We start from the raw sequence: 25,830 nt of genomic DNA, 5'->3' as shown, positions 1-25,830 counted from the left end.
GGCGGGGCTTGTGCCAAAGGTACTCTTGTATGGATGCCGTTAATCTCAGTGGAGATTCCATTGTGTTCTCTGTTTCAAGTGTCCTTCTGGAGAAAGACAGACTTTCTCTGGCTCAAGCCCCCTTGCAATGATGGGGAGGGAAATCTGCTCCTTCGACCCTTTTCAGAGGACAAGAAAATCATGTCATTATTACCAGATTTTGTCAACCTGCTCTTAAGGTATAGTATTCCTATTTCAGAATAACAGAATCATAGAACTGTAGAGTTGGTCATCCAGTCCATTCCCCTGCAATGAAGGATTCTGCATGATCAATCTGTAAGCCTGCACAAGGACTTCTGTTAGTGCAATACAGCTTCCCCTTCTCCTGCCTCACCACCCAAAATTGGCTGGGGAGTAGGGCAGGAGAACCCTCAGGGTGGAGAAGAGAGGGATTGTGCCATCTGGCAAGCTGACGGAATGATTGTCAAATGCTGAATTCTTCCCAGATTGATCTAGGCTGGAATTCTAACATCAGCTACCTGGATGTAGGTCCCACTGAATTCACTGAATGTTTGATGTTTTATCCTGTTTTTACTATTCTGCTGGGAGCCGCCCAGAGTGGCTGGGAAAACCCAGCCAGATGGGTGGGGTATAAATAATAAAATAAATATTAATATTTATTACCAGGACTTACTTCCGAGCATGCATGGTTAGAATTATGTTATTACTTCTGAACTGGATCAACCAGTTGTGTGTTCTTGCACAATTTACTTTGGGGGGTGGTTCATACAAGAAAAATTTCCAATGGGTTATGAGCAACGTGTTCCATAAGATACATTTAGGACCCATCTTTTGAAGCTGAGTCAAGCTCATTCATTATAGAGTTTCCCTCATCAAATGATGTCCCAGTGCAAATCAGTACATATAGGCCATATTGTGTATCAGGCAACACCCAATTTTTCCTTTGATGCGCTAGATGTGAAATACATCAGTAATGCTACAATTATCATCAGATATCCCCTCCCAAATGCCAAGAATCAATACTATACTGAATGAGTTGTATTAAAAAAAAACGTGGGAGTAGATACACTGAAATTACTGGCCTTAAGTTAGCCATGTCTATTAATTTTTGTGGGTCTGCTCCAATTACAACTTATATCAGATGCAATCCAATTTTTATGTATGCATTTATAATGGTTGACAATGCACTTTTTATTTATTCTATTATTTTATGCATTCCATTTGCATTATAAACACATGGCATGAATTAGTAGACCCAAGGCACAATATTCCCTAAACTTCACATGGAACTAAGACTCCAAACATGTACGTAGTGTAAAAAATGCGAGATAGTGCGGGAGGGCAGTCGTTAGAATCAAACTACTGGTCACATCTTTGGCCAATTTATCCATTAACATGGCATGTTTCTGTATTATAAATGTCCCATTGTGCCTACGTCCATGGGGCTAGGTCACGTCAAGAAGGCTCTCATTATCAGGTGACCAACAATTTTGGGTTGGACTTGCTAGGCAAAGCACCATCTGTGGTCATTAGGACTCTTTCCATCCACTGGGCACTGACCTTGTGACTCTTGAGGTTCACAGGGCCCCAAAATAGTGACGATAGCTTGTCTTTCCGAACGGCTGGAGATATTCCTGTCAGTGTCATGAGTTGGCATGTGCTCTTCCTTTTTAAAAATGGCGGCAGTTTAGACGAAATTGTTGGCAGGGGGATACAAGCATATGACTACTCTAGCAGCCACTAGGCAGGCAAAAGGACCCCTGCCCTGAGATCATAGGAACAGAGGAAGCTGCTTTATACTGAGTCATTCATTCATCCATCTCAGCATTCTCTACAGCAAGGTTTCCCAAACTTGGGTCTCCAGCTGTTTTTGGACTACTCTCCCATTATCCATGACCACTGGTCCTGCCAGCTAGGGATGATGGGAGTTGTAGTCCAAAAACAGCTGGAAATCCAAGTTTGGGAAACTCTGCTCTACAGTGACTGGCAAAGGCTTTCCAACCTGCAGATGCCATGAATTAAACCTGGTACCGTCTGCATGCAAAACCAGTGCCCTCTCACTGAGTTATGGTCCTTCCCTTAGATCAGTTTCCTTGGTGCTTGCAAACTGCTCACCTCCTCCATGGGGAGGAAAGCAACTACCAGCTTGCTTACACACACACACACACACACACACACACACACACACACCTTCTCCTGGAGTTAATAGCATGGAGTATGCTGCTATGCTGAGGCTGGCACTATATCAAGATCGAAATTAAACAATAATTTGAAACTGGTTTTCTGTCAAATTCCTAACGCTGTTAAATGGGAACACATGGCAACAGCAAGAGATGTTCCAAAAACACACTCACAATAAGCATTTCACAATGGCGTTGTTTTTAGGTGAACACACCAATTCAGATAAAAGACAGATTCTGAGACTCTGAACGAAACAAAGAAGTTCCATGTTGACGTTTCTCAGCAAACAGTCCTGGCTTGACTGTGCCTATATTTAATGTTCAAACAGCGTAGGTCTATTATGGCAGCTTTCCTAAGTCGTATTAATAGCGCCATTAAGCAGCACTACAAAAGAACAAGAATTCCTTTATTTTGGTTCTACATTTACAAGAGAGTACATACTGCTTTTTACATAGCACAACTTATATTTAGCTCGAAAGCTTCTTTTCCGTATCAGCGGAGCTGCGTTTTATTTTTGACCTTTCAATCAATAAACCATATTGAAGTATATCAGGTCTGAATGGCTTCCTTCTGTAAGGATCGTTATCAAAGACGGGGATAACAAATTCCCATTTGACTGCAATATATTTATATATAAATGAAGTCTGCAAACCTGCCAATGAGGCACAGCTGATGCCATGGTTCAACATGATCCAAAGAATCTCTCCCTTAAAAGAAAATCGTTTTATTAGCCATGGTTGGCAAAGAAAACAAAGGAGGCATGGACGGTTTTGGACAAAGGATTACAAACTGGTGGGGGTGGTCTGAGGAGGTTTTTCCAGAGACTGGACTAGACCATGGACTAGGGATGGGGAACCTGTAAGCCTCCCAGGTGTTCTTGGACTCCAGCTCCCATCAGCCCCCGCCAGCACGGACAATGGTTGGGGATGATGGGAACTGAAGTCCAACCACATCTGGAAGCTCGTAGGTAAGAAGTTCCTGGGCCAGAACTCAGTATGTTGCATATCTGATTTCCCTTTGCCCTATTTCCCTGCCATTATAGTGTGGAGAAGTAGTCCTTATCTCGGGTATGAAACTTCCAATTATTTTCCTGGGAGATCTGTGTGTCTTACTTTATTGCCACATTTGTTTTCTATACTTCTTCCAAGGAACTCACAAATGGCTAGAGATGGGAAGGCCAGGGGAAAAACAGAAAAATTGGGGGGAAACCAGGGTTTTTTCCGGTTTTTTAAAAAGCCATTTTCCCCCAGAAAATTGAAAAAAGAGAGTTTGATATACCACACACTTTGTTTCATTTTTTCTGGGGAAAAATGGCATTGGGGGAAAACAGGGGGGAACCTGCCCCCCCCCATTTTTCCAGTTTTTTCCCCAGGCCTTCCTATCTATCTCTACATATGGCATTATTTTATTCTCCCGTCAACCTATGAATGACTTACCTGGAAGCAAGTCTAGGCTGAGAGACAGAAACGGTCCCAGAGCCACCAACTTACTTTCAGGGCTAGGCAGGGACTTTTACTACTTTGCCCTCTCTCTTTATCTCCTCCACCACTCTGGCTATTGTACTGCAATCATTAATAAAAAGAGGAGGGAGGGGAAGAACAACAAATTGAAGGCTTTCAAACAAAGGCTTTCATACTGATGGAACAGAGTTGGCAACATAACTCAGGCTCAGCAATATCTCACAGACGAGTCCCCTCTAAATACATCTATCACATTGTCAGCAACTGAATTTTTATAAAGTCCAATAGCAGCACTCTCCCGTTAATCACATTTGTCGCTGAACCCTAAAGACACTTACTTGCAATGAAGTGCTTTGTTTCTGAGCAGAGTTATTTAGGACTGGAATGCCAGAAAATCTTGCTTCACCAGAAAACATGTGGCACAACAGGGAGAAAAAAGGCCAGATTCTCATCTCAGTTTGTAAATCTGGAATCTGGTAATTTTGCCGACTCCACTTTCGCTAATACAGATTTGCTCGGCTTTAGTGGATATCGGATTATTTCCTCAACTGTATGGGGTGTGTGTGAGGCAAGGAGGTGGTGTACAACAGACAACAGACCTTCAATGTTCAAGGAATAATAGGGCTCCAAATAAATGATCTTTCTGTATAGGATTCCCTTTTCTTACCATGCAAATTGATGATTATTTTAGGTGATGATTCAAGCATTTGGAACACAATGGTTTCCAAACTTTTCATATTATGCAAACCCTTTCTACGTTGACTCATCTGCAGAGGAAGCCCTGTGTGAGAGACAAACATGTGTTCACTGACCCTTCTAAGGTGCTTTCTCACATCTGGGACTGACTAGGCCTGCTGAGCTTTGCCATCAACTCAGTTGAAACCTCAAAACGCACCAAAATAACATCTGTATGCATTGCAGCGGGAGACTATTAGTAATGTCCTGGCTTATCTTACCATTACGGAGCTCATCACTGGGGAAACCCTTGATAAGCTCTTAAGAGAACCCAAAGGTTCTTCTTAACACCGCCAGACAACCACTGTTCTAAGCAGAGCCAATGTTAAGAGGAGATTATCACTTAAGTTTTACAACTGGTTAACCAAGTCAAAACAAACACCTTTCCAGGGGAGAAGACGAGTTTGGATTTGATATCCCACTTTATCACTACCCTAAGGAGTCTCAAAGTGGCTAACATTCTCCTTTCCCTTCTTCCCCCACAACAAACACTCTGTGAGGTGAGAGAGGCTGAGAGACTTCAGAGAAGTGTGACTGCCCCAAGGTCACCCAGCAGCTGCATGTGGAGGAGTAGAGACACGAAACCGGTTCACCAGATTACAAGAGTACCGCTCTTAACCACTACACCACACTGGCTCCCACAGCAGGAAGCAGTAGGGCAGAGAAATAATTTCTCATATCAGCCTTCTTCAACCATTTGCCTTCCAGATGTCGTTGCATTACAATTCCCACCATCCTTCATTATTGCCCAAGCTAGCAAGAATTGCTGGGAATTAAGAGACTGACAGAATTTGGAAGGCACCAGATTGACATTCTCCATTTCTTTATCCACTATTGTCTCTGGTCAAAGAGGCTGCTGGAAAAACCTCCAATAAAGGGAGATGATGGCAGGATCCCAGTCATCACAACTTACAGCACAACATGGAAAGCTTCACTGAGATGCCCAGTGCGTTGTTCAGGAGAAACAAGACTGCTAACCTGCTCCCCCTGCAAAGAACCTTCTCACCCCAAACCGAATCACAAATGGCTTTTGCAGCACCCACAGCCAAGTTCAACAGCGGCTAGCCATATGATGCAAAAGGCTGTTTTTTTTAAAAAAATAAAGAAATACCACCCACCCACTCTGGGTGCACCGAGCTTGATCACTTGAGTCTCTGGACTGTGTGTGCTCCTGAAAACAGACCTTGAAATGAATGAGAACATCAAAATCAAAGACATATTTTAAATGCATGTGCTTCACTCTAAATAGTGCATACCGCCTGCAATGTCCAACAAGCTGGAGACACTCGTGTGCGATGAGACTAAGGAAATGAGTGCTTTGCTTTCATCCCTGCATTGAGAAAGTGGTCAACCTGCAGGTGGAGAGAGGGAAAGCATTCCTTTAAGGGCATAGGGCATTGCCCCTCCTGTCAGTCACCAGGAACAGGGAAGAAACAAGGAGGGTCCGGTCGATTCCTTCACCATAATAAGTGCTGCTACGAAATGCAGTTGTGCTATCCATTAATTTAGGAATTCGGCAGAGAGGCTCCTGCTGTACCTAGCAGACCGGAACTTGAGCTCATGGTAACACTGCACAAAGCTGTGGTAGATGAAAGTGATAGGCAGGGCCAGCAACACAATCCCGCTGACCACACAAATCCCTCCAAGAATCCTTCCGGGTACGGTGACGGGGCATACGTCGCCATAACCAACCGTGGTCATAGAGATGATCACCCACCAACAAGCAGCCGGGATGCTGGCATAGCCTTCGTTGGGCTTTCCTAATTTCAGCCCGTGTTCAAGGAGCTGGGCGAGTGCGCTGAAAATCGCCATAGCAACGCAGACGAAGACGAGCAGCATCACCATCTCCCTATAGCATCGCTTGAGGGTCAGGCCAAGAGTCTGAAGGCCAATGAAGTGGCGGGCGAGCTTAATCACCCAAAAAATCCTCATCATTCTCAGGACCCTCAAGGTGACTCCAGCCCTCTGGAGCTGAGAATTCTCCCCTGTAAAAACAGTCATCAGCACAGAGATGTAGTAGGGAGTTATTGCCAGCAAGTCGATGATGTTCAGGGGTCTCTTGACAAACTCACACTTGTTTTTGGAGACGATGAACCTCACAATGCACTCTGCAGTGAACCAGCCTATGCAGACTGCTTCAATTATCCTGTTGAAAGAAACACAAGCAAAACAATTCAATTCCTGTGAGTAACTTTGGTTGGTCGGTCAGTTGAACTTGGACGCTATTACACTGACACGGACTCAGACTTTTAGCAGACAAGCATGCCAAGTAAGAGTTTTTTACTGGATTTTGATTCAGCTCACAAATAACAGGTTTCTAGCGGCTATTAGTAAGATACTAATGGATTAGAGGCTGCCAGAAACACCTCTCACTTGAACTTTTTTCTCTTAAAGCCTGGTTTTTTACATACTGATGGCTTTTTTGGGGGGAGAATAATAGAAACATATTTTTCTTAGTAAATGCACTATGCCTGATTTTATGTTTTCTGATTCTATGAATTTATTTAAAATCTTAAGACATGTCAAAAAGGAACCTCTAATATCTAAGAAATTGAGGAACTGATGACATTAGGTCAAGTATTGGCAAACAGCTTGGGACCCAAGTACCTTAAGGGGCACCTCTTCCAGTATCAGCAAACTTAGGCCCTACTTTCAACAAGAGAGGCTCTGTTGGTGCTGCCTGGTTGGCACTGACCCACCACAGGGCCTTTGAGGTGGTGGCTCCCCATTTGTGGAATGCCCTCTCTGGTGAGGTATTTCTCCCTCTCTCATTCATTAACATTCAGGAGGCATTGGAACACATTCCTGTTCACATAGGCATTTGATAGCTGAAAGATACAGTTTCCGGCAACCTTGAAATTATTAGCCATGGGGCTGTTAGATACGTGGCTGTTTCTAAATGATTTTAGATGCCCTTAATGTTTGTTTTCCATTTTTTCCATTTTGTTTCTAATTGTTTAATTTAGCAGCTTTGTTGTTTGCTGTCCTGGGCTCCTTTGGGAGGAAGGGAAGGATGGAAAGCAAACCAATAATACTACCAAAAACTAATAGGTACCAGTAGTGCGCCATGCTGCAGTGGAGAAAAAGCTGACGAAATGTGCGCATGTGTGCACACGGGATCAGCACTCCTGCATTTAGATCAAATTAGTCAGCACTTTTATTCCCCTCCAGGACTCTATTCTAGGCCCTTTTAAAATGATTTCCCAGATGAATAATTACCAGTCAACTGTAAAACAGCCTAAGCATTTCTCCAAGGTGGTTGAAGTCACTGAACTGAACTGAACGCTGTGTTACCAACATCCTTAAATCAGAGCACCAGATACAGTTATTACCAGGTGACGGGAAAGCTGGAAAGGGGCCTTTAAAACAGCATAGACAGTTCTGATTGAAACTGAATGCCCTGTTCAAACACGGCGGAAACTTTCTAATAGTACGCAGTCAGCATTGCACAGGCAGTAAAGCCAATTCGGGGGCTGATGGCTTAAGTCGTTTTTAATGATGCTGCTAACGACATGGGCTTTTTTTTGTGTAGCTTCTGAAAATCATTTTAAGGTTTTGCTTCATGGGCTTTATATTGCTTTTCGTAATATAAATTACAAAAGCAATACAGAACAGATAACTTACAAAATAAACATATCACGCCACGAGAGCTTCAAAGCCTGCCGAACACTGGCTTGTGCACACAATTCTGTCTAACTTGTGGCAGTGCGGACTGTGAAGGTTGCTCATTCTGCAGTTTGTGTTGCAACCTCTGTTAGCTGAACCGGTGGATGTTCCAGAGATCGCTCACTCCCACTTTGGAGGAGGGGCCGCTGGAACATCCAAGGAGCAGTTGTGACCAACTGGCTGTCCACTCTGAGGATAAAGTCGCTCTGCTTTAGACTGACCTTGACTCTGCAGTTGCCGCAGTTACAGAAGAAGTACCCAATGCAATAGTCGCTGATGTGCTGCGGGACACGTTTCGGCTTCTGCAGTCAGCTGGTGTGGACAAAGTTGCTGGTGGCTATGCCCCTGACAATGCACGCTCTTGACTTCCTCTCAGCTTATGAAATCTAGCAGAGAGGGTTCGCCTGGCTGGGGTCCAGAGCATGGTTAACACTTCGTTGTGTGAGGATGCGGTCCCTGCTGCCTTGAAAGAGACTGTGGTACCACTCCTAAAGAAACCAGCCCCAGACTCCTTGGATTGAAATAATTGCTAGCGGAATCAGAGGCAGAGAGCATTGTGCTGGGGCATCTGCAAACATTTTTGGATGTCGAAGGTTATTTAAGGTAAAGGTAAAGGGACCCCTGACCATTAGGTCCAGCCGTGGCCGACTCTGGGGTTGTGGCGCTCATCTCGCTTTATTGGCCGAGGGAGCCGGTGTACAGCTTCTGGGTCATGTGGCCAGCATGACTAAGCCGCTTCTGGCAAACCAGAGTAGCACACCGTTTACCTTCCTGCCAGAGCGGTACCTATTTATCTACTTGCACTTTGACCTGCTTTTGAACTGCTAGGTTGGCAGGAGCAGGGACTGAGCAATGGGAGCTCACCCCATTGCGGGGATTCGAACCGCCAAGCTTCTGATCGGCAAGTCCTAGGCTCTGTGGTTTAACCCACAGCGCCACCCCCGTCCCGTCGAAGGTTATTTAGATCCATTCTACTCTGGGTTCAGGCCTGTCCTTGGCTACCCAGATGGATGACCTTTTCAGAGAGTGGGTCGGGGGGTTGCAACCTTGCTCCTTCTTCCTGATCTATGGGTTTCAATACCATTGCTCATGGCATTCCAGGACAGGCTTCAAGGAATGGAAATTTGGTGCATTCTGCTACAGTGGATCTGATCCTACCTACAGGACCAAGTCCTGAGAGCAGCACTGGAAGAGTGCTTTTTGCCCCCATGGCAATTGTGCTCTGCCCCAGAGCACTACTTTATCTATGTGAAGCTGCTAGGAGTTTGAGAGCAAGATGTCATCAGTATACTGGTGATACTCAGCTCTGTTTCTCCATAACATTTGAATTGGGAATGGCTGTGCGGGAGTTGGACTGGGACTGGGACGTGGTGGTGGGATGCAGGAGGGCAATAAGCTGAGCTTGAATCCTGGCAAGACAGAGGCAGTGTGTGAGAGTGGTCCAAAAAATAGTCAACTGTCTGTCCTGGATGGGGTTGCACTCCCCCTGAGGGAGCAGCTACACAGCCTGGCAGAATACAGCGTGAACTAGAGAGCTTGACAACAGGAATTCAGGCACTGGTGACTGACTGGATTACTGCGATGCACTCTGTGTGAGGCTTCCCTTGCACTTGATCCAGAAACTACAGTTAGTGCAGAATGCTGCAGCACAGTTGCTGGCAAGAGTGAGACCCTGCCAGCATGTAACTCAGCTCAGAGATCTATACCGGTTGCCAATTTGTTACTGGACTAAGTTCAAGGTGTTGCTATAAGAGCCCTCAACATCTTGAGACCAGTTTATCTGTGAGATATCTCCTTACTCAACCTATGTGCCCAATCAAGTGCTTCGGTGTTCAGCAAGGCCACATGCTGCATAGTATCTGTCCCAGAGTTTTAAGAAATCAATCTCTGAGTGCGGCAGCACCTGCATTTCGGCGTTCTGACTATTGACATCAGACGGGCACTTTCGCTATACTCTTTTCGCCATAAAATGTTTCTGTTCAGGCAAGCTTATCCAGACACAGAGATGTTTATGTGATTTAATCTTTTGCTGTTCTTTTTAATTATCTTTGTAATGTTTTTAATTACTTGGTTTTTAAAAACTTTTTGCATCAAGATATATCTATATCTATAAAATTCCTTGCAGAGAGATTTTATTACGATCAAACGGTGTTTAAATCTTGTTCAGTAACTAAACTATGAGCAGGCTTTGCTCAAAGGATGACCACTTACCTTAACAGCAACTCCTCTGCATCACCACCACATCCACTAGGCTATCATCACCCCGTTTTCACCAGGTAACAAGATTCAGAAATAGAAGCAGAACCCACTGCCTATAGAGAAGCTTGGTTGCACCAGTGGAAGTGCTGTTGCACGGTAAGAGAGATCTCCACTACAAGTTTGCAAAATGTTCATAGGCAGGATGTGGATGTGGGGCAACGAAAGAAGCAGCTCCTGAAGAGGAGGACCATGGGTGGGGTGTGCTGAAATCCTGAGGAGCTCTGGCCTGTGGCCAAGGTGGTTACTCCACCATCATGGATATAACATACAGTTGCCTGGGGATAAGCCTGCAGCCTTTGTTTTTGTCATCTTCCAGGCTAGCAAAAGCAACATTAGGAAACACAGCGTGCTCCTATTTCCGCACAATTTAGAGGCAAATATAGCCCCGTAGTTTCACTTTGATCACAGCAGTGTTCAGCAACCAGACTGGCCTGCAAGCCATTCGGAGACATAGCACAAGTGGGATGAGAGGTCAAATCTCTTCCCAATGCCACTTGTTCACTTTTTGTCATCCATGTCACATCTACTCTCACCTCAGGGGACTCAAAGGGAAATGTTTATATCATGTTATAGCATTTCCCAAGTGTTTTGCACAACTGGAATGCTTGCAAAAAGGAACCACATATTTTGTATTTTTAAAGGGAAAACAATTTTTTTACCACTTTTTTCTGGGTTCAGTAAAATATGTTGGCTTTGTAGCCTCCACAGACAAGAGTGCCTCGTGTGCTATTTTGCAACCTCACTCCGCCCACTCTCATTCCTCTTTTGCCTTAAGGATTCCAACGCTCTTCAAAAGCTCATGTTTCCCATTGTTGACTTGTATGAATCACTGGGAGAATATAGCAAGTGCTCGTGAATATATGAAGCAGAGAGCACCAAACTGGTGGTGTTGTGGGGAAGAGAGGCAATTGGCAACCGTGGCTCCATCAGGACTCTCTGCGGGACTGCAAAGAGAATCCATAGCTCTGAATCCAGAGGCAGAGATGCAACTGTGCTGAACAGTGTGATTGATACTGCTATGGTAATAAATGCCTTCAGATGGCAGGTGATTCCTACTCCTCCATGGCTGGTGCATCAGTGTAACCTGGACTTTGTGAACCTGCTGCCCTCCACCTGTTTTAGGCTACAAATCCGTCAGGCCAAGTTAGCATGACCAAAGGTCAAAGGTGATGGGAAGTGCAGTCCAAAACTTCAGGAAGGTCCAAGTTGGTTGAAGATGGCAGCATGAACATTTTACAGTGACGCAAGCACTACATGCACATTATCCTTCCCCCGCCCCCTCAAGAAACTCTGCAGTTTCCCCAAGGCCAATGTAGGATTGTGCTAATCTGCAAGCGGCTTGCAAAAAAATCAGAAGGAAGCCATGTGAAAAGGAGCTCTCGCCAGTTCTACCTTTCTCTGCCGCACACAATTCCGCTGCACTTAAAGCATTTTTTATTTCCCCAGGCATTCGGCGGTTAATTGCACACTGCTGGCGAGAGAATGTACCGTTTGCTGCTCCTGCTTTAAAAGTTGTTGCGGATTTGCTGTAGCCTTAATTGCTGTTTTGTGCTTCTGTACATTGGTGTGGTTTTGCTTTCAGCTGCCCTGGGCTCTGATTAGGAAGAGGGGCGGGGCATTAGAACAATTAATGGATGATAAATAAATAAGCTGCTATGGCCAAGCACCGTCCAGGTTCTGGTCCAAAACTACCAGTCGGTGCAGTGCTGTGCCTGGCTAATGAAGCAGGGCAAGAGGAGAAGCAAGCCTCACCCAGTTCTCAGTGCACCATTGTGACAACTGGCATTAACAGCACCTAATTTAAATTGAATATCATCCATTTTTTATGACAGCTTGCCCTGCCCAAATATGCGCTCCTTTAAAAATCCCGAATTCTCCTAAGCAAGTGGCAGGATGGTAGTTTCAAAATGCAGCTACATCATAAAATTAATCAGTAGTTCCTAAACTTTCTTCCTCGTGGACCACTTGCAAATTGCAAAGGGCCTCAGCAGATCGCTTAATGCTTTTTGTGCCCGTTGTTGTAACAGCGCTAGATGCTGTGAGATTTTCAATTGTGTTTTTATGGACATGCTGCAGAACTACCTAGGTGAAGCTAATGGACCTCAGGTTCTGGGAACTCCTGAAATAGATGAATGGTGCCAGAGAAAAATGCATTTTTTAAAAAAGGCATCCCTGTTGTTTTGATACCGGCTCAGCTATGTGTAATGATGAAAACTGTGAGTGTGTGATTTTGTTCTGATATTGGAAATATCGGTATTGTGTGGTGCTCTCCTATAGTCAGAAACAAATCCTATTGAGTTCAGTAGGGCTTATTCCCAGATAAGTGGGTACAGGAGCAAGGCCACACTGAATTCTGTAAATCCCATACCCAATTACCTGGGAGTAAACCCCACTGAGTCCGGTGAGGTTTCCTTCTGAATAGACATGATTGTGCTATAAGGCTACAATCCTGCACACTTTCCTAGAACTATGCTCCATTGGATGCTACTTATTTCTGAGTAGATGTGTGTAGGATTGTACTGTTAGTATCCTTAATTCCAGTGAATTTGTCTTTAAACAAAAAACTGTAATTCAGCATTTGTGAATGCTGTCATAGTTAAATTAAGAAAACCTGAGAAACTACATATTCCCAACATCTACATATTCCAACGCATATGGCCATTCAATTTTCTTTTGTATTGATTGCACTTGAGTTGAATGTTAATTTAGTCCTTGTCTAAAACTCTCTAATTTGGAGTATTTATCAGCCTTTTAATGAAAGTTATTTTAATGCAATTCTTTGTCTGTTGATTCGAAATCTAGGGTTCTTGCAGCTTTCTTCTTCGTCTTTACTATAAACCAATCATTTTGTTTAATTTTCTGCTCTGACTGATAAGACCCAAACAGAATAGCCTATTTTACATATAGACTGGTTCAGACAGCCTGAGAATTCTTTTAAAAATCACTAATAAGGCTAGTTTGTTGTACTCAAAAGTAATTACATTCCGAGCTGTCAAAGCATCTTTCAGTTGCAAATTGCACATTTTTCCCTTTGGAGGTTGTCTAAAATTCTCCAGTAAATTTGTTGAGCATTAAAACAGGGGGAAACAGAGGTTTGGCCTCATCGTCCACTAAATGTCTGAATAAAACACAGTATATGCAGGACAAGAAACACGAAGGGGGAAAAACAGAAGACAAGACAGCGCATGATTGAACTAGTCTACATCATTATTATTTTTTTGCAAGAACATGCTTGTATTCCAGAATCAAGGAAACCTTAGAAAACACCAGTAAATTCCCCTCCAGCCTCCAGTTGTTACCTAGGCAAAATCTCATGGAAGTTAGTAAATGGCATTTTTCCAGCTGCTTACAAGTTAATGTGAATTTGAGCTTCAGTCCATTTGTTTGGAAGGAAGATCCAATTAGCACTTAACTTCCGAAAAAGTATGCCTAAGATGCTCATACTATCTAGCACAGCGATGCATCTATAAAGAGGGGTCACTATCTCCCACAATCCATGACTGTTCCTCCTGCAATGAAGCTTGGGTAAGGATTCTTATGCAATATTAGGCCACTGGTTCATCTGCCTTAGTATCGTCCACTCTGCCTCCCAAGGCATCATCAGGAGATGTTTATTTTTCTCGTACCCCTACTATCTCAAATTATTTAGCTGGAGACGCAACCTGGAACCTTCTGCATGTGTTTTTGTGCTGAGCTATGGCCCCTTAACCCTACAAGAAACATAGTATTTAGGTTGCATGGTAACACTACAGAGAGGAGGGAGAATAACAGATCCACATAGCTATTCCCCCCTCCTGCATGGGACATTAGCCTGAAGGCCATCCGGACTCTGATCACAGTTAATCAGGCGAGTGGCTAACTGCAAATCCATGAATTGCTTTAATATCGGACTCCAATCCTGCCCACAAGCAGTGGATTGTTTGGGGCTCACAAACCAGAATATAAAGCCACAGCTTGAAGCTGGTTTGCAAACAGCAGTTTGTGCTAACTGTGGTTTGCAGTTATGGCTGAATTCACAGACCATTAACAAACCACAAGCGGAAATGGGAGCGATCTTACAAATTAAGCAGATGGGAAACAAAAGCATACAAAAAGAAGTTCCCAAGGCTCAAACCATTGTATAGGTTCCTAACTATGATTGGCACAAACCATGGTTTTGCACTGTGTCTGAATCCAGCTGTAGAATCAAAACTGGAATGAACTAAATGGTACTCACAATGCTCCACCGCTCATTCACTAGGTCTATCTCCAAAGCTGACAAGTCTGTACTGGGGTGGGTAATCTTTCTTGACCTGAGGGCTGCACTTGCTATTGGCCAGGCCTCTGAGGGCCACTTGCCAGCAGTGCGCATGACCAAAGTGAGAGAGGGTGTTGCCAATGGGAGCAATGGCACCCCATACTTACTCTCACACACAGCACACCCATACTTGCCACATACACAGCACACATGCAGACAAACACAGCAAACACCACAAAAAACTCTGTCTCGGCTCTTTGGAGAACTTTATTTTTATTATTCTAGCTTTCTTTGTGTGTCATCTTACACCCAAAAGTGTCTTAAATAGGAAACAGATAAATATTATTTTAAAAAGTAAATTAAAAGTGATCTCACTGGGCTGGGAGGAGAGGTTCCTCTCTTCCCAGCACAATACTGTGATTGTACTTACAGTCCAAAACATCTAGAAGACACTATGTTGGCCAAGGCTGTGTTAGAGGGACAGAAGACCCAAAGCCCCATGATTCCCTAGTTGCTGATCTCTAATATAAGTGCAAGGATGTTCTACTGGAGTCAGATAAAACAATGAGTAATATGGATTAAATTATGAACACAATTCGACCAAAACTGAAGCCCCAATCTGGTCAGTCTCTCGTTCGAACAGGCCTTGATAGTTCTTCACTTTCGCCGGATTGTTCTGGGACTTAATCACATAACTTACCACTTAAAACACACCAATTTGAATGTGGTGCAAGCCCAGTCTGCCTTTTTCTGGTCAGTATGCAGTGTAAATATAGGGGTAAATTACTCCGAGGAGCTTCTTCTAAAATACACAGAGCGTTGCAGAAGATAAGCTACAGTATAGCCATATGTTTAAAGTTATGCCTATAGTTTTCATTAGCCACCCACAATCCTCTATTTAAAGAAGTTTAGAATGGAAGCCAGAAATAAAAGGGAGCTATAGAATAGGACTTGCCAAACTGGATATACGCCTAGAACAGTTTTATCTCTTTTTAAATTCACGTTTAAATGTTCTGCAGTCCTACCGCCTTCTGACATATTTTACTGGTGCTCATAGGAATTCAATACCTTTGCAGAGATCAATTTTATAATGGGGGATAAATGTTCTCCACAAATGATAATGTGTTGTGTTTCCAGAAGCAGCTCTTTGGGCTTTAGTTGAGATTAAGAACCCAGGGGTTTTATGGTTAGTAAACTGTGCCTTCGGTAAAACACACACCCTTAAAAAATCACAATCCCAGCATACAGAGTGAGGTGTTGGGTGAGACAGTCTGTTCTTGCTGCACATGCACATCCTTGGGGAAAGTTTCCAAAAAAAACATGTACAAGACAGTTTTATTGGCATCACAGGACCAGTGTGTGTGTTTAAAGATGGCTTCATCGTGTTGAATTGCTCCAAATGACCTGTTATGGAAAAGCACTGGAAAAAGCTACCCTAAGATAGATTTTCCACAACATGCATTTCAGTAAGTCATGCCCTGGGTTAATTTATGGGAGAGAGCATAGATCAGAAAGGCTAAGGCACCCTCGTGAGCCATCTGCTATGTGGGAGCAAGAGGAATATGAACAGTGAATGTTAAATTTGCAAAAGCTAAAAGAAGGGAGAGGGCTCAAGTGAAACCAGTTGAGTACTACTCTTCAGAAAAGTTCTTCCTTGTGTTTGGTTGCAATCTCTTTTATTGCAAGGTTTGGCAAATGTTTGGTGTTCATCTGCTTGTTGTAGAGGGCAGTTTGCCCTATTAAATTATTTTACAGCAGAGGCTCCAGGAAATCACACAGGGATTATGGAGCAGTAAAGCTAGATATATGATAGAGATAGAGATAGAGATAGAGATAGAGATAGAGATAGAGATAGAGATAGAGATAGAGATAGATAGATAGATGATAGATAGATATAGATGATAGATAGATAGATAGATAGATAGATAGATAGATAGATAGATAGATGATAGATAGATGATAGATAGATAGATAGATAGATAGATAGATGATAGATAGATAGATGATAGATAGATAGATGATAGATCGATGAGAGAGAGAGAGAGAGAGAGAGAGAGAGAGAGAGAGAAATGATATAGATGATAGATAGATAAAGATAGATCATTTCACACTCGGGTAATGTATCAGAGCAAACCCACTGTAATTAATGGATTTGTTAGTTATGTCCATTCATTTCATTGAGTCTACTCTGAGTAGGACTATTATTGGCAATTGCCCACAGTCCCCCACTCCCTGCCCATTTATCCTACGCTGTGCTTCCCTCCTAACCTGGCACCATACCTTTTCCACTTTAAGTTCTCTGGGCACCTTGAACTCTCCACTTAACCCTTCCATTCTCTTACATGGGCACACAAGAGAGCAGAGTATGGTGACTGCCTTGGGAGGCGGGGATTGTACTGGTTCTAGCAAAGAGCTCAAGATGGGTACCCATTATAGCTGTTTCCATGCTCTCGCTCTCTATCTCTCTCTTACAGGGAGAGAGAAACTGCAGCTACTTCTTTTGAGAAGCCTGTCAGCTTTCCAGCTGGAAAGAACATCAGGTGGCTTTGGACTGGATACTGCCAGGTCTGCTTTACCAGCGACCTCTGAAAAGTGTGAAATGATCGGCTATTCTTATCTGTTCCTGCTGTAACCAAGTACTTATGGATATGCTTTGGTTGTGCTGGTGACATTGAGCTCTCTGGAGAAGGAGAAGGGGGACAGTTCATGGAAAGGGGCTGGTGTCTTCTGAATTCTGAATACATACAGTATAGTTTTATACTGTATATTTTTGGTGTTTGTTCTGAAACTCAATAATTTATTTATTTTACAAAGTTATCTACTCTTGTATTTGGTCCTATGTGGTTTTATGTTCTGCTCCATTTCTTGCCAAATATATGGCTTAACCATTCTGTTAACCTTCCAGTACCAAGAGTAATAAGCGAAATTTGGTAATAATTTCATTCAGTATCTCCACTTAAAAAAATAAAACAAAACTTCATACACATGCACACAGACTCTCCCACTCCCACAATTTTCTGTCTTCACCCTGCAAATGGAAACGTTTCAAAATCTCCCAAAGCCTGCCTGGAAGATTTATTTGTATGCATCAAAAACATATTTGCATGCATCACCGACAGAGAAGCTATGAGCATGGGAACCTGCCACATACAGAGTCAGACACCACTGGTCCATGAAGTTCAGTATTATCTACACTGACAAGCAGTGTCTCCAGAATTTCAGAAAAGGTTGTCCCCCAGCCCTACATGGAGATGCCGGGGACTGAACAAAAAACCTCAGGGTGGATATTTGTAGTCCAGTGCTAGGGGGTATGAGGACGGGGTTGTGCAAAGAACTTGATAAAACTAAACCTCAAGCAACAAAAGAAGGAAGACCAATGCTTGCTGGTTCATTATTATTTTTTAAAAAATGACTGAATAAGTAGTACTTGGGGAGGGTGTCACCTGGCCTCTGATGGAGTAAAACACTGATTTAATTACTCTGGCATCGACTCTTTAAAGGCCAGAAAATGGTGCAGAGGTCAAAACCAGTAGTGATGTCATGGAGACTAGCCAATAAGGGCCTGCGAGTATCTGGATAGGCAGCTGTTGTCGAGGTGCCCCAAGATGCCCACCCTGTGTCCTCTGAGCTTGGTGCAAATGTCTGACCCCAAAGGGGATGCAAGTCCTCACCTGGGGCCACTAGTCACCCACAAATCCAGCACGGCTGAAGTTGAATCAGCACCATGTTTTATGGGAGACAGGAATGACTGTGCAAAAATGGCCTCTTGTTAATTATCTGTCTGCATTCGTTTGACTCCTAGGAATTGGTTGAAATAAACTGATAATTCAGAAATGCCCTGTGTTAGAATCGAGTCACATTAGTAATCATTGTTAACTGACTTGTGGAAAGGCTGTTAACACCTTATAAATGAAATTTGCAGAACTGTATGAACAGATGAGCAGAGATATGTGTGATTTTGAAAAACTGACCTTGGCACTAAGCAAATTAAAAACAAATTATTAGTGAGAGAAAATTAGGTCTGAACAGGAAAAAAGGGTAATTAAAAGGTGGCCAAGTTTCACCCCCAGTTCCTTTTAAGCGTGACAACCTTCAATCAGCAAAGATTTGCTCAAGGTGAAGGCAAAGGACAGAAGAATATTAGTGGTTGTTGTTTTTAAAAACCCTTTGCTTTCTGGATGGTAGTCACGTAGGTGTTACCCAGAATAGACCCACTGAAATTAATGCACCTTAGTCTCCTGTATTGCAGGAGGTTAAACTAGAGGACTCTGGGGGTCCCATTCAACTCCATGGTTCTATGCACATTAATTTCAATGGGTCTATTCTGAGTAAAATATAGTTGAATGCTACCTTTTGTTTTGAAGTTCACTCTTAAAGATACCCATACACCTGTAGTCTCACTCAGCTAACAGTCACTTCACACCAGGCATATGTCCAAAATTGGCTGTGTCGCCGTCTATTTCTGCCCTGTCATCTCTGTGGCACCCACCATGTGGGTTGTTTTCAATTGAATGATTATAGTGGACGTGTCCCATATGTGGCTCTCTACAGCACGTTTCTGTGGTGCGCACACTCCATTAATAAAGAGACAGTTAGTTGCCCCATATTTCATGCTTGTAGAAGAAGCTATCGACAATTTAATGTGTACCCCACTCCTATGGGACTTGGCCCTAGTTAATAATTTTCAGCTGAAGTCAAAAGTTCCCAGTGTTCGGTTTTAAAGCTGCTTTCATTAATTCATGGCCAGAGTAAACCCATGGGATTTTTGAAGGTACAGCAAAAATGGGCTGCTTCACAAGTTCAGCCGAAATTAAGAGATATAGCTGAGGACACAGAGTCCGATAATGAGAACAGATATTAAGAAGATGCCAGCTCAGGATCTGAAGTGGAAAATCCTGCCTTTGAATAAAGGCCAAGTGTAAAGGATATCATTTGATCTCTCTCAGCCCAATTATTTCACCCCTAGTTTATCTTACTACCGCATATTATAATCATAATTCATTCTGATACGTTGTTTGTTGCATCTTTGTTATAAAAGACACCTGAAAATCATTCTCCCCTAAATCTGTCAATAGCACTGGTTTATATATCTATTTCAATTTCTACTAAGATTCTTCCAATCCGTGGGAAGGCCATATTATTTTTCCTCCTACAAAATATCTGGTTCAAATATAGAAATAAACTAAAAATGTGTAGTAACCAGGACTTTTTGTGATAGTACTCACTAGCATAGAGTACTGGCACTTCTTATTTTGCTGCTGTCAGCAGCCATTTTGTGCTGGCACCCACGACACTTTTATCAATATATGAGTACCACCAGAAGCTCTATTTTTTAAAAAAAAAACCAAAATCCCCTAGGATCCGATTGATATTAAATACTAAAGAGGCTGCCCAGGTCTAAGGATATGAAGTTGTGCTCAGTTTGAAGTACTGTACTTGGGTTTTTTTTGCAGCAGTTTCATTTGACTGTAGATTCATTCCAGTAATTCATACACCTTTAAAAATGACTACTTATCAAACCAGGACTATTTCTTGGAGGGGAAGCAACAAGTTCTAAAGAAAGAGTAACGTGTACATAAAGCACTGGAACAAAGTCAGATAGTGGCAGTTTTCTCAGAAATGTGACATCATGGACAGTTTTCTTCCAAACCCACATCGAAAACAAGTGTTCTCCCCACCCACCCAAACTGGCTTGCCAAAGTTTTGTTGTGAGAAAGTCATGCCTCTGTGAAGTTTTATCTAAAATGCCTAACTTCCCAGCTTACTAATTAGAGTGTATCTTTAGATGTGGGAGGATTATTTAAAATGAAAGACAGTTCTTTTATAAAGGTGCTTCGATGGCTCCCCGACTGTGAAGGAGGGAAGCAGCAGGAGACAAGTGAAATTAGCAATAAAGTCCCCATAAACTTCAAAGGGAGCAGATATCATCCATATGGCAATGAGACCAAACGTGCCACAATCCCTATTCAGTCTTGCTAGCGCCCAGCTTTTAAAACAGGACCTCAATGATGAGTGCAGCCGTGGTTGGAGCGCTGCGAGATCAAAAGCTCAAAAGTTAAGAGATGCTTCAGGGCTAGGTCATTATTTTCTATACAACAGCAACTTCCTGCAGCAGATGATAATTTGAAACAAGCAAACCTCGCATGCTTTCCTCTCTTATCTGGAACCAAAAATAATAATAATTTCAATAAGATTGTTATTGGATTAATGTAGGAGGAATGAAATTTCACAGAATTCTCCGTTTTATCAGCCAAACGAAGAATTCTGCATCACTCTAAAGAATGCATATTCTTCTACTGACAGAAACTGGTCTAATACTTTACTTGCTTGGTATAACATTACTTGGTACAAGCCCAGAAAAAAGTTTCTATATGCTAAATGAGAGGAAGAGGTTGTTGTCTAATAAGAGCTGGCACTGCTACAGGTGCCACATATACTTGCTCTGCATTTGTAAGGAATTGGTATTTCAGTTTGGCAGCACCCCTACTTTGGAACCCTCTCTGTATTGATGTCAAACAGGTGCCTTCCCTGTACTCTTTTCAGTGCCTGCTAAAAACTTCCTTTGTTTAGGCAAACCTACTCAGATACGTAGAATGCTGACATGCGTTTTGATCTGGTTCTTTAGTTTATCTTTGATTTTAATTATTCTTTCAATGTTTTAATAGCTGTTTTTAACTACTTTTGTTGATAATTTTACTGGGTTTTCTCCTCGTTGAAAACTGCTTTGAGGGTTTTTTTCCTTACACTCAAGTAGTATATAAATTTTACGAAATAAATAAATAAATGAAAGGAACATAATGCATTCTGTGGGTCAGGGGCGTTGGGAGAATCATTCCCCATTCCTGCAGAATTATTTATTTTTTTGTCATTCTTGGAGAACCTTTACATATAGGTCATCCTGTTTCATGTCCAAAGCATTTGCCCAGGGGCATGGATTAAGGCAGGGAGACATCTTCTAGCTACATCAGAATCACATAGTTTAACCTTTGAAGTATGGTTTTCAGGCTGCAACTTTAAATTCCCGTGGTGCAATGAGAAATCAGGTATCCATGGTATTTCCTGCCCATTCCTTCCCTGCTATTCTTCTGATAGCTGCCACAAGCAGGACTCCAGGTAGACAGGATGGATGAAAAGACAGGTGGAAGAATGGGCTAGAAAAGCTGTGGCTACGTGAGGCACCAGCAAAGTACCATACAGATCTCTGGGTTGCCACCAGGGAAAGCTTGTTAAGAGTTGATGAACTCATTCTAAACCCTGGAGAGCTACTGCCAACCAGTGTAGAGAATACTGAGCTTGATTGACCAATGGTCTGACTCAGGGCAAAGCAGTTTCCTACATATATTCCAAATCAAGACCCCCACTGTGAGGGAGAAAGGGATAGGCTCTAGGCTTGAGGAGACACTAGCCAAAGTGCCCTCTGGTGGGTGGAGCCGTCATTTTAATCTCCCACAAGCTGTCACTCCAGGGCATCGCGGGAAATTAAGATGGTAGCTCACAGGTTCGGTTAGCTAGCGGGAGGTGCGGAGGCAAGATGGGAGTCAGTGCTGGTGGGCTTTGCAAGGGGACAGGGGCCTGAGAATGTGCAAACAACCAAGGTTAAAATAATCCTTAACAGATTTCAAGCACTGTGTGTGTATGTGTTAGTTTTTTTAAATTTGCTCAGTGCATATATTTCAATGAAGAGGTTTATCCTCATGTGGGCAGTGATAAATTAAAAGTCAAAGCCTGTGGATGAGCTGGAATTTTATGCTTCCTCGCCCTATTTGTTTCTGTTTCCTTCATTAGTGCCAATATTTAATTGTTTGCCTTTATTATTTGCAATAAGCTTTCAAGTCCACTGAGGAAGATGAGTCTGAAAGACAGGTCTGACCTTTTTGTAATGTGTCTATGCTTAAAATTTTCTGATTCATTTACTTATTTGCAATAAATTTCTGTTGCATGTTTTACTTTAACCCCCTTTTCAGCTGCCTGTCTTAAGACACCAAGTGCCTGGAGGGAGAGTTCCTCAAGCACCGTTTTTCAAACTTTCCCCCTCAGTGAAAGTCCCCCACCCCCAAAAAAAGCTTTTTATTTGCTGCTAAGGACCCTTGCACTTCCTCTGCCATGGGACCTCAGCTGCATCTACAGAGGATTACAGAGTATGTTCTGGGCTAGAGCACACACGCAGTTCGTCCATTGCAATGGCCAGGCATTGGGTATCGGCATCGCCTCATATAAACTGAACCAGGAACACACCCCTATAACTGCACATGGCAGAGAAATATTAGCAGTGATGGGCAAGTTTATCTTTCAGGAAGCCTTGCCTGCCATTCCTGATTTTCACCCTGAATAATCCCTGATAAACTCTGAAGGAAATCACAGGTTCCTCAAGACACAGTTTGAAAGCAAGTGAACTGAAACATCCTGCAAGAGATGCTTATCTAGCCATTTTATGGGGAGGAGGAAAAACACCTTCCGTGGAAAGACAGAGCATATTTCTCCCTCTGTGACACTGAAGCGCTGCTTCTTACTTCAGAAGCTGCCTCTCAGGTCTATAAAACCCAGCCAGTTTAGTTTTCCAAAACTACTGATATACCATTTTCCCGATGTCTTGAGGAAGGGCCGTGCAAGACTCTTAATGAAGGCTTTGGGGTAGGAACTATGCTGCCCTGCCATATTTCCTGTGAAAGTGCAATTTATAAATATTTTAATGTTATTATTGTTATGATTAATAATAATAAATATAAATCCCAGATCACCCATTGGCACCCAGAAAGTTTGCTGCTGTAGTCTTGGAATGTTGACTCCCCCTTATCCAAAATGTTACGGTGAGGTCCTAAATCTAAAGGCGCATGAGAGCACCCTCTTGCTGAAGCTAAGCAGATCTGAGGAGGCAATACCATGGCAAGATCTGCCATGGCTCAGCCCAAAATATATGAGTGTAATGTGCTCATCCTGAATCAGCTGGCTGAGTTGAATCCACAGTAAGTCCCCCCCCCCAAAAAAAAGTGTGTGTGAAGGCTGGACCAGAATGGAGGGGAATTAGGCTGAATCCTAAGCCCGTTCAGTTCGGTCACATGACCAGGAAACCTATTTTAAAGGCTTGTTTCCCCTCTGCCAGCCCTGCTGCTGACCAGGGTTTGGTTCTGGCATAACTTTACATTCTCTGAACTTGCACCAGCTGGCATTATGCCAGTTTCTTGTGCATGGGATTGCTCCCTGGGTCTGGTTAGTGCTAGGATGGGGTAATCCTCCCCACAAGCAACGTTGCTGTCCCACGCAGCCTTGGGAACCCCACACACCTTGCCTTGGGACTTCCTGGCAGACGAAAAGGCAACACAGAACTGCAAGAAAGTAACTGAGCGGAGCAATCATTTCTACTCCGTAGGAGTTTCTGAGAAATAGCTACCCTTGGTTCAAAGGAGGTGCGCCCCTTTTCCTGCCCCATCCCCACCTTTTTCTTTCTTTCTTTCTTTTTGCAAAGGGGAAAGGTGAGGTGGACTTTGACCGATGGTTGTTTCCAGCGTGACACCAGCACTTGGCAGAAACTGGTGGCAAGGCAACCATCGCGGTGATGAAGATGGCGAGGAGGAAGAAGACAGGGAGCATTGCAGAGAGGAGGACAGAGACGGGACACACTCGGACGGGACACCGTCGAAGAAGGGGGGGGGTTAAGAATAAGATTTCCTCCTACCCTGAAGGCTCCCTGAGTGAGTCTGCTGTGTACCTGCTTTGCTCCTCCATGCTTCGGTTCTCGGCCGCCCGCCACTCGGGCATGGTGCTGGCGCAGAGCACCACCATGGAGACGATGACGAAGAGGATGGAGACGGTGGCCAGGATCTGCGCGGCCAAGGAAGAGGTGGGCTCCTCGAAAGTCCTCCTCATCCTCTCCAGCCACTTCTTCTCGGCGCCGGGCGGGGGCGCTGCGCGGTCGCTGCCCTCCTCGGCTTCGGCGCCGGCGCCGCCTCGGCTGCTGCTGGCGGTGGTGCTGCCGCTGCTGCCCCAGGCCGCCCCGGCGGCGGGCTCGGCGGCCTGCAGGTCGTCGGCCGAGTAGGAGGTGTAGGTGTCGGACATGCGGTCGTCGAGGCGGCGCTGGCAGCAGTAGTCGAGGTGCGACGCCTCGAGGCCCCAGTAGATCATCTCGTTGTAGAAGGAGAGCTCGCACATGTGGGGCACGAAGCGCAGGTGGCCGTAGCGCACGTAGAGCATGATGAAGCCGAAGGCTTCCGAGTGGCGGTCGAAGAAGTACTCGTTGCGCTCGCGGTCGTAGTCGTCGCAGACCTCCAGCACGTCCTGCTCCGACAGGCAGCCGTGCAGGCGGCTCAGGCGGCGCAGGGGGAAGTCCTTCAGCACCTCCCGGGAGAACGAGTAGCGGGTGCCCCCCACGTTCAACACCACCACCGACGGGCCCCCCCGGCCAAAGTTCATGGCTCGGGGGGCGGGCGCGGGGGAGGGCGGAGACGGCGAGCGGGGGAGGACGGGCGGCTCGCGCGGCACCTCAGCAGCCCCGAGGTGCGCGCCGGGGAAGGGCGGGGTCCTCCTCCTCCTCGCTCAGCCTCGAAGCGGCGCCGTCTAGAGCGCGCGCTTCAATGCCTCTGCCCTCCGGCTCTTTCTTTTCGCGCCTAGGCGTCGTCCTTTCGGAGGGGCGGCGTCCCGTTCCCAAGCGGAGCGCGCGCAGCCCGGCCCCCCTCGGAGGGGAAAGCGAGCGCGCGAGGTCCCTCGGAAGGGAAAGAGAGCGGGGCGCCCGAAGGAAGAGCGCAGCGGCAAGTGAGAGGGGGGCTTCACCGAGGGGCGGCGGGCGACTCTGTGCGCCCCCGTCGCGCGTCGCCCGGCGCTGGCTGTGGCGAGGCGCCGCTGCGCCGCGAGAGAGCCCAGGCGGGCTTCGCGAAGGGCATGGCAGGCAGGCGAGGCAAAGTCCCGCGAAGTTTGGACAGCTCCGGGCTGCGCCGCGCAGCCTTCGAGGCGCCGCTCCCTGCTTGTGTGGCGCGCGGCTCGCGAGGCTGAGAGACACGGCGGCGCGTCTCCTCGGAGTGAGGGCAGAGGCGGCGGGGAAGGGACACGCCTCCTCCCTCCCGCCTCCCCTCCCGGGCGGAGAGCGAGCCGAGCTGCCTCTCTTTCCCGCTCGGCGCCGCGCGGAGAGGAAGACCGAGGCATCTGAGCAGAGGCTGCTCTTTTACTTTCCTCGAGGAATCAAGGACCTGGAGCGCGAGAGGAGGGCAGGTTTCACCGCCCGCCTTAACCGTGTTCTAGAAGATACTTATTCCATACAATATTTACATTCGCATTCCCCCTGTCTGCTATTCCCAGATGGCT

At 44.8% G+C, this 25,830-nt stretch overlaps 1 protein-coding gene across 2 annotated transcripts; it reads right to left on the bottom strand.

Annotated features, from left to right (window-relative positions):
- Positions 1-2,450: 2,450 nt before the first annotated feature.
- Positions 2,451-25,572, bottom strand: KCNG3 (potassium voltage-gated channel modifier subfamily G member 3). 2 transcript variants are annotated; one of them, XM_028724789.2, is made up of 2 exons: positions 24,212-25,572; positions 2,451-6,522 (listed from the first exon to the last, which is right to left on the bottom strand). In XM_028724789.2, the coding sequence occupies exons 1-2, from the start codon at positions 24,943-24,945 to the stop codon at positions 5,877-5,879; spliced, it is 1,380 nt and encodes a 459-aa protein (XP_028580622.1). In that variant the 5' UTR covers positions 24,946-25,572; the 3' UTR covers positions 2,451-5,876. The 2 variants fall into 2 exon arrangements, with proteins under 2 accessions (XP_028580622.1, XP_028580623.1); XM_028724790.2 differs by having other exon boundaries at positions 24,245-25,572.
- Positions 25,573-25,830: the final 258 nt, after the last annotated feature.

The sequence above is a fragment of the Podarcis muralis genome, chromosome 3, assembly GCF_964188315.1.
Source record: "Podarcis muralis chromosome 3, rPodMur119.hap1.1, whole genome shotgun sequence".
NCBI lineage: Eukaryota > Metazoa > Chordata > Lepidosauria > Squamata > Lacertidae > Podarcis > Podarcis muralis.
This window is presented reverse-complemented; position numbering and strand designations above follow the sequence as displayed.

Bases quoted from the DNA above. Each gene is read 5' to 3' on its own strand.
- KCNG3 (XM_028724789.2), bottom strand. From the start codon at position 24,945: ATGAACTTTGGCCGGGGGGGCCCGTCGGTGGTGGTGTTGAACGTGGGG. The intron at 6,523-24,211 runs GTAGGAGGAAAT...TTCTTTCAACAG, and splicing joins TCACTCAGGGAGCCTTCAGG to GATAATTGAAGCAGTCTGCA.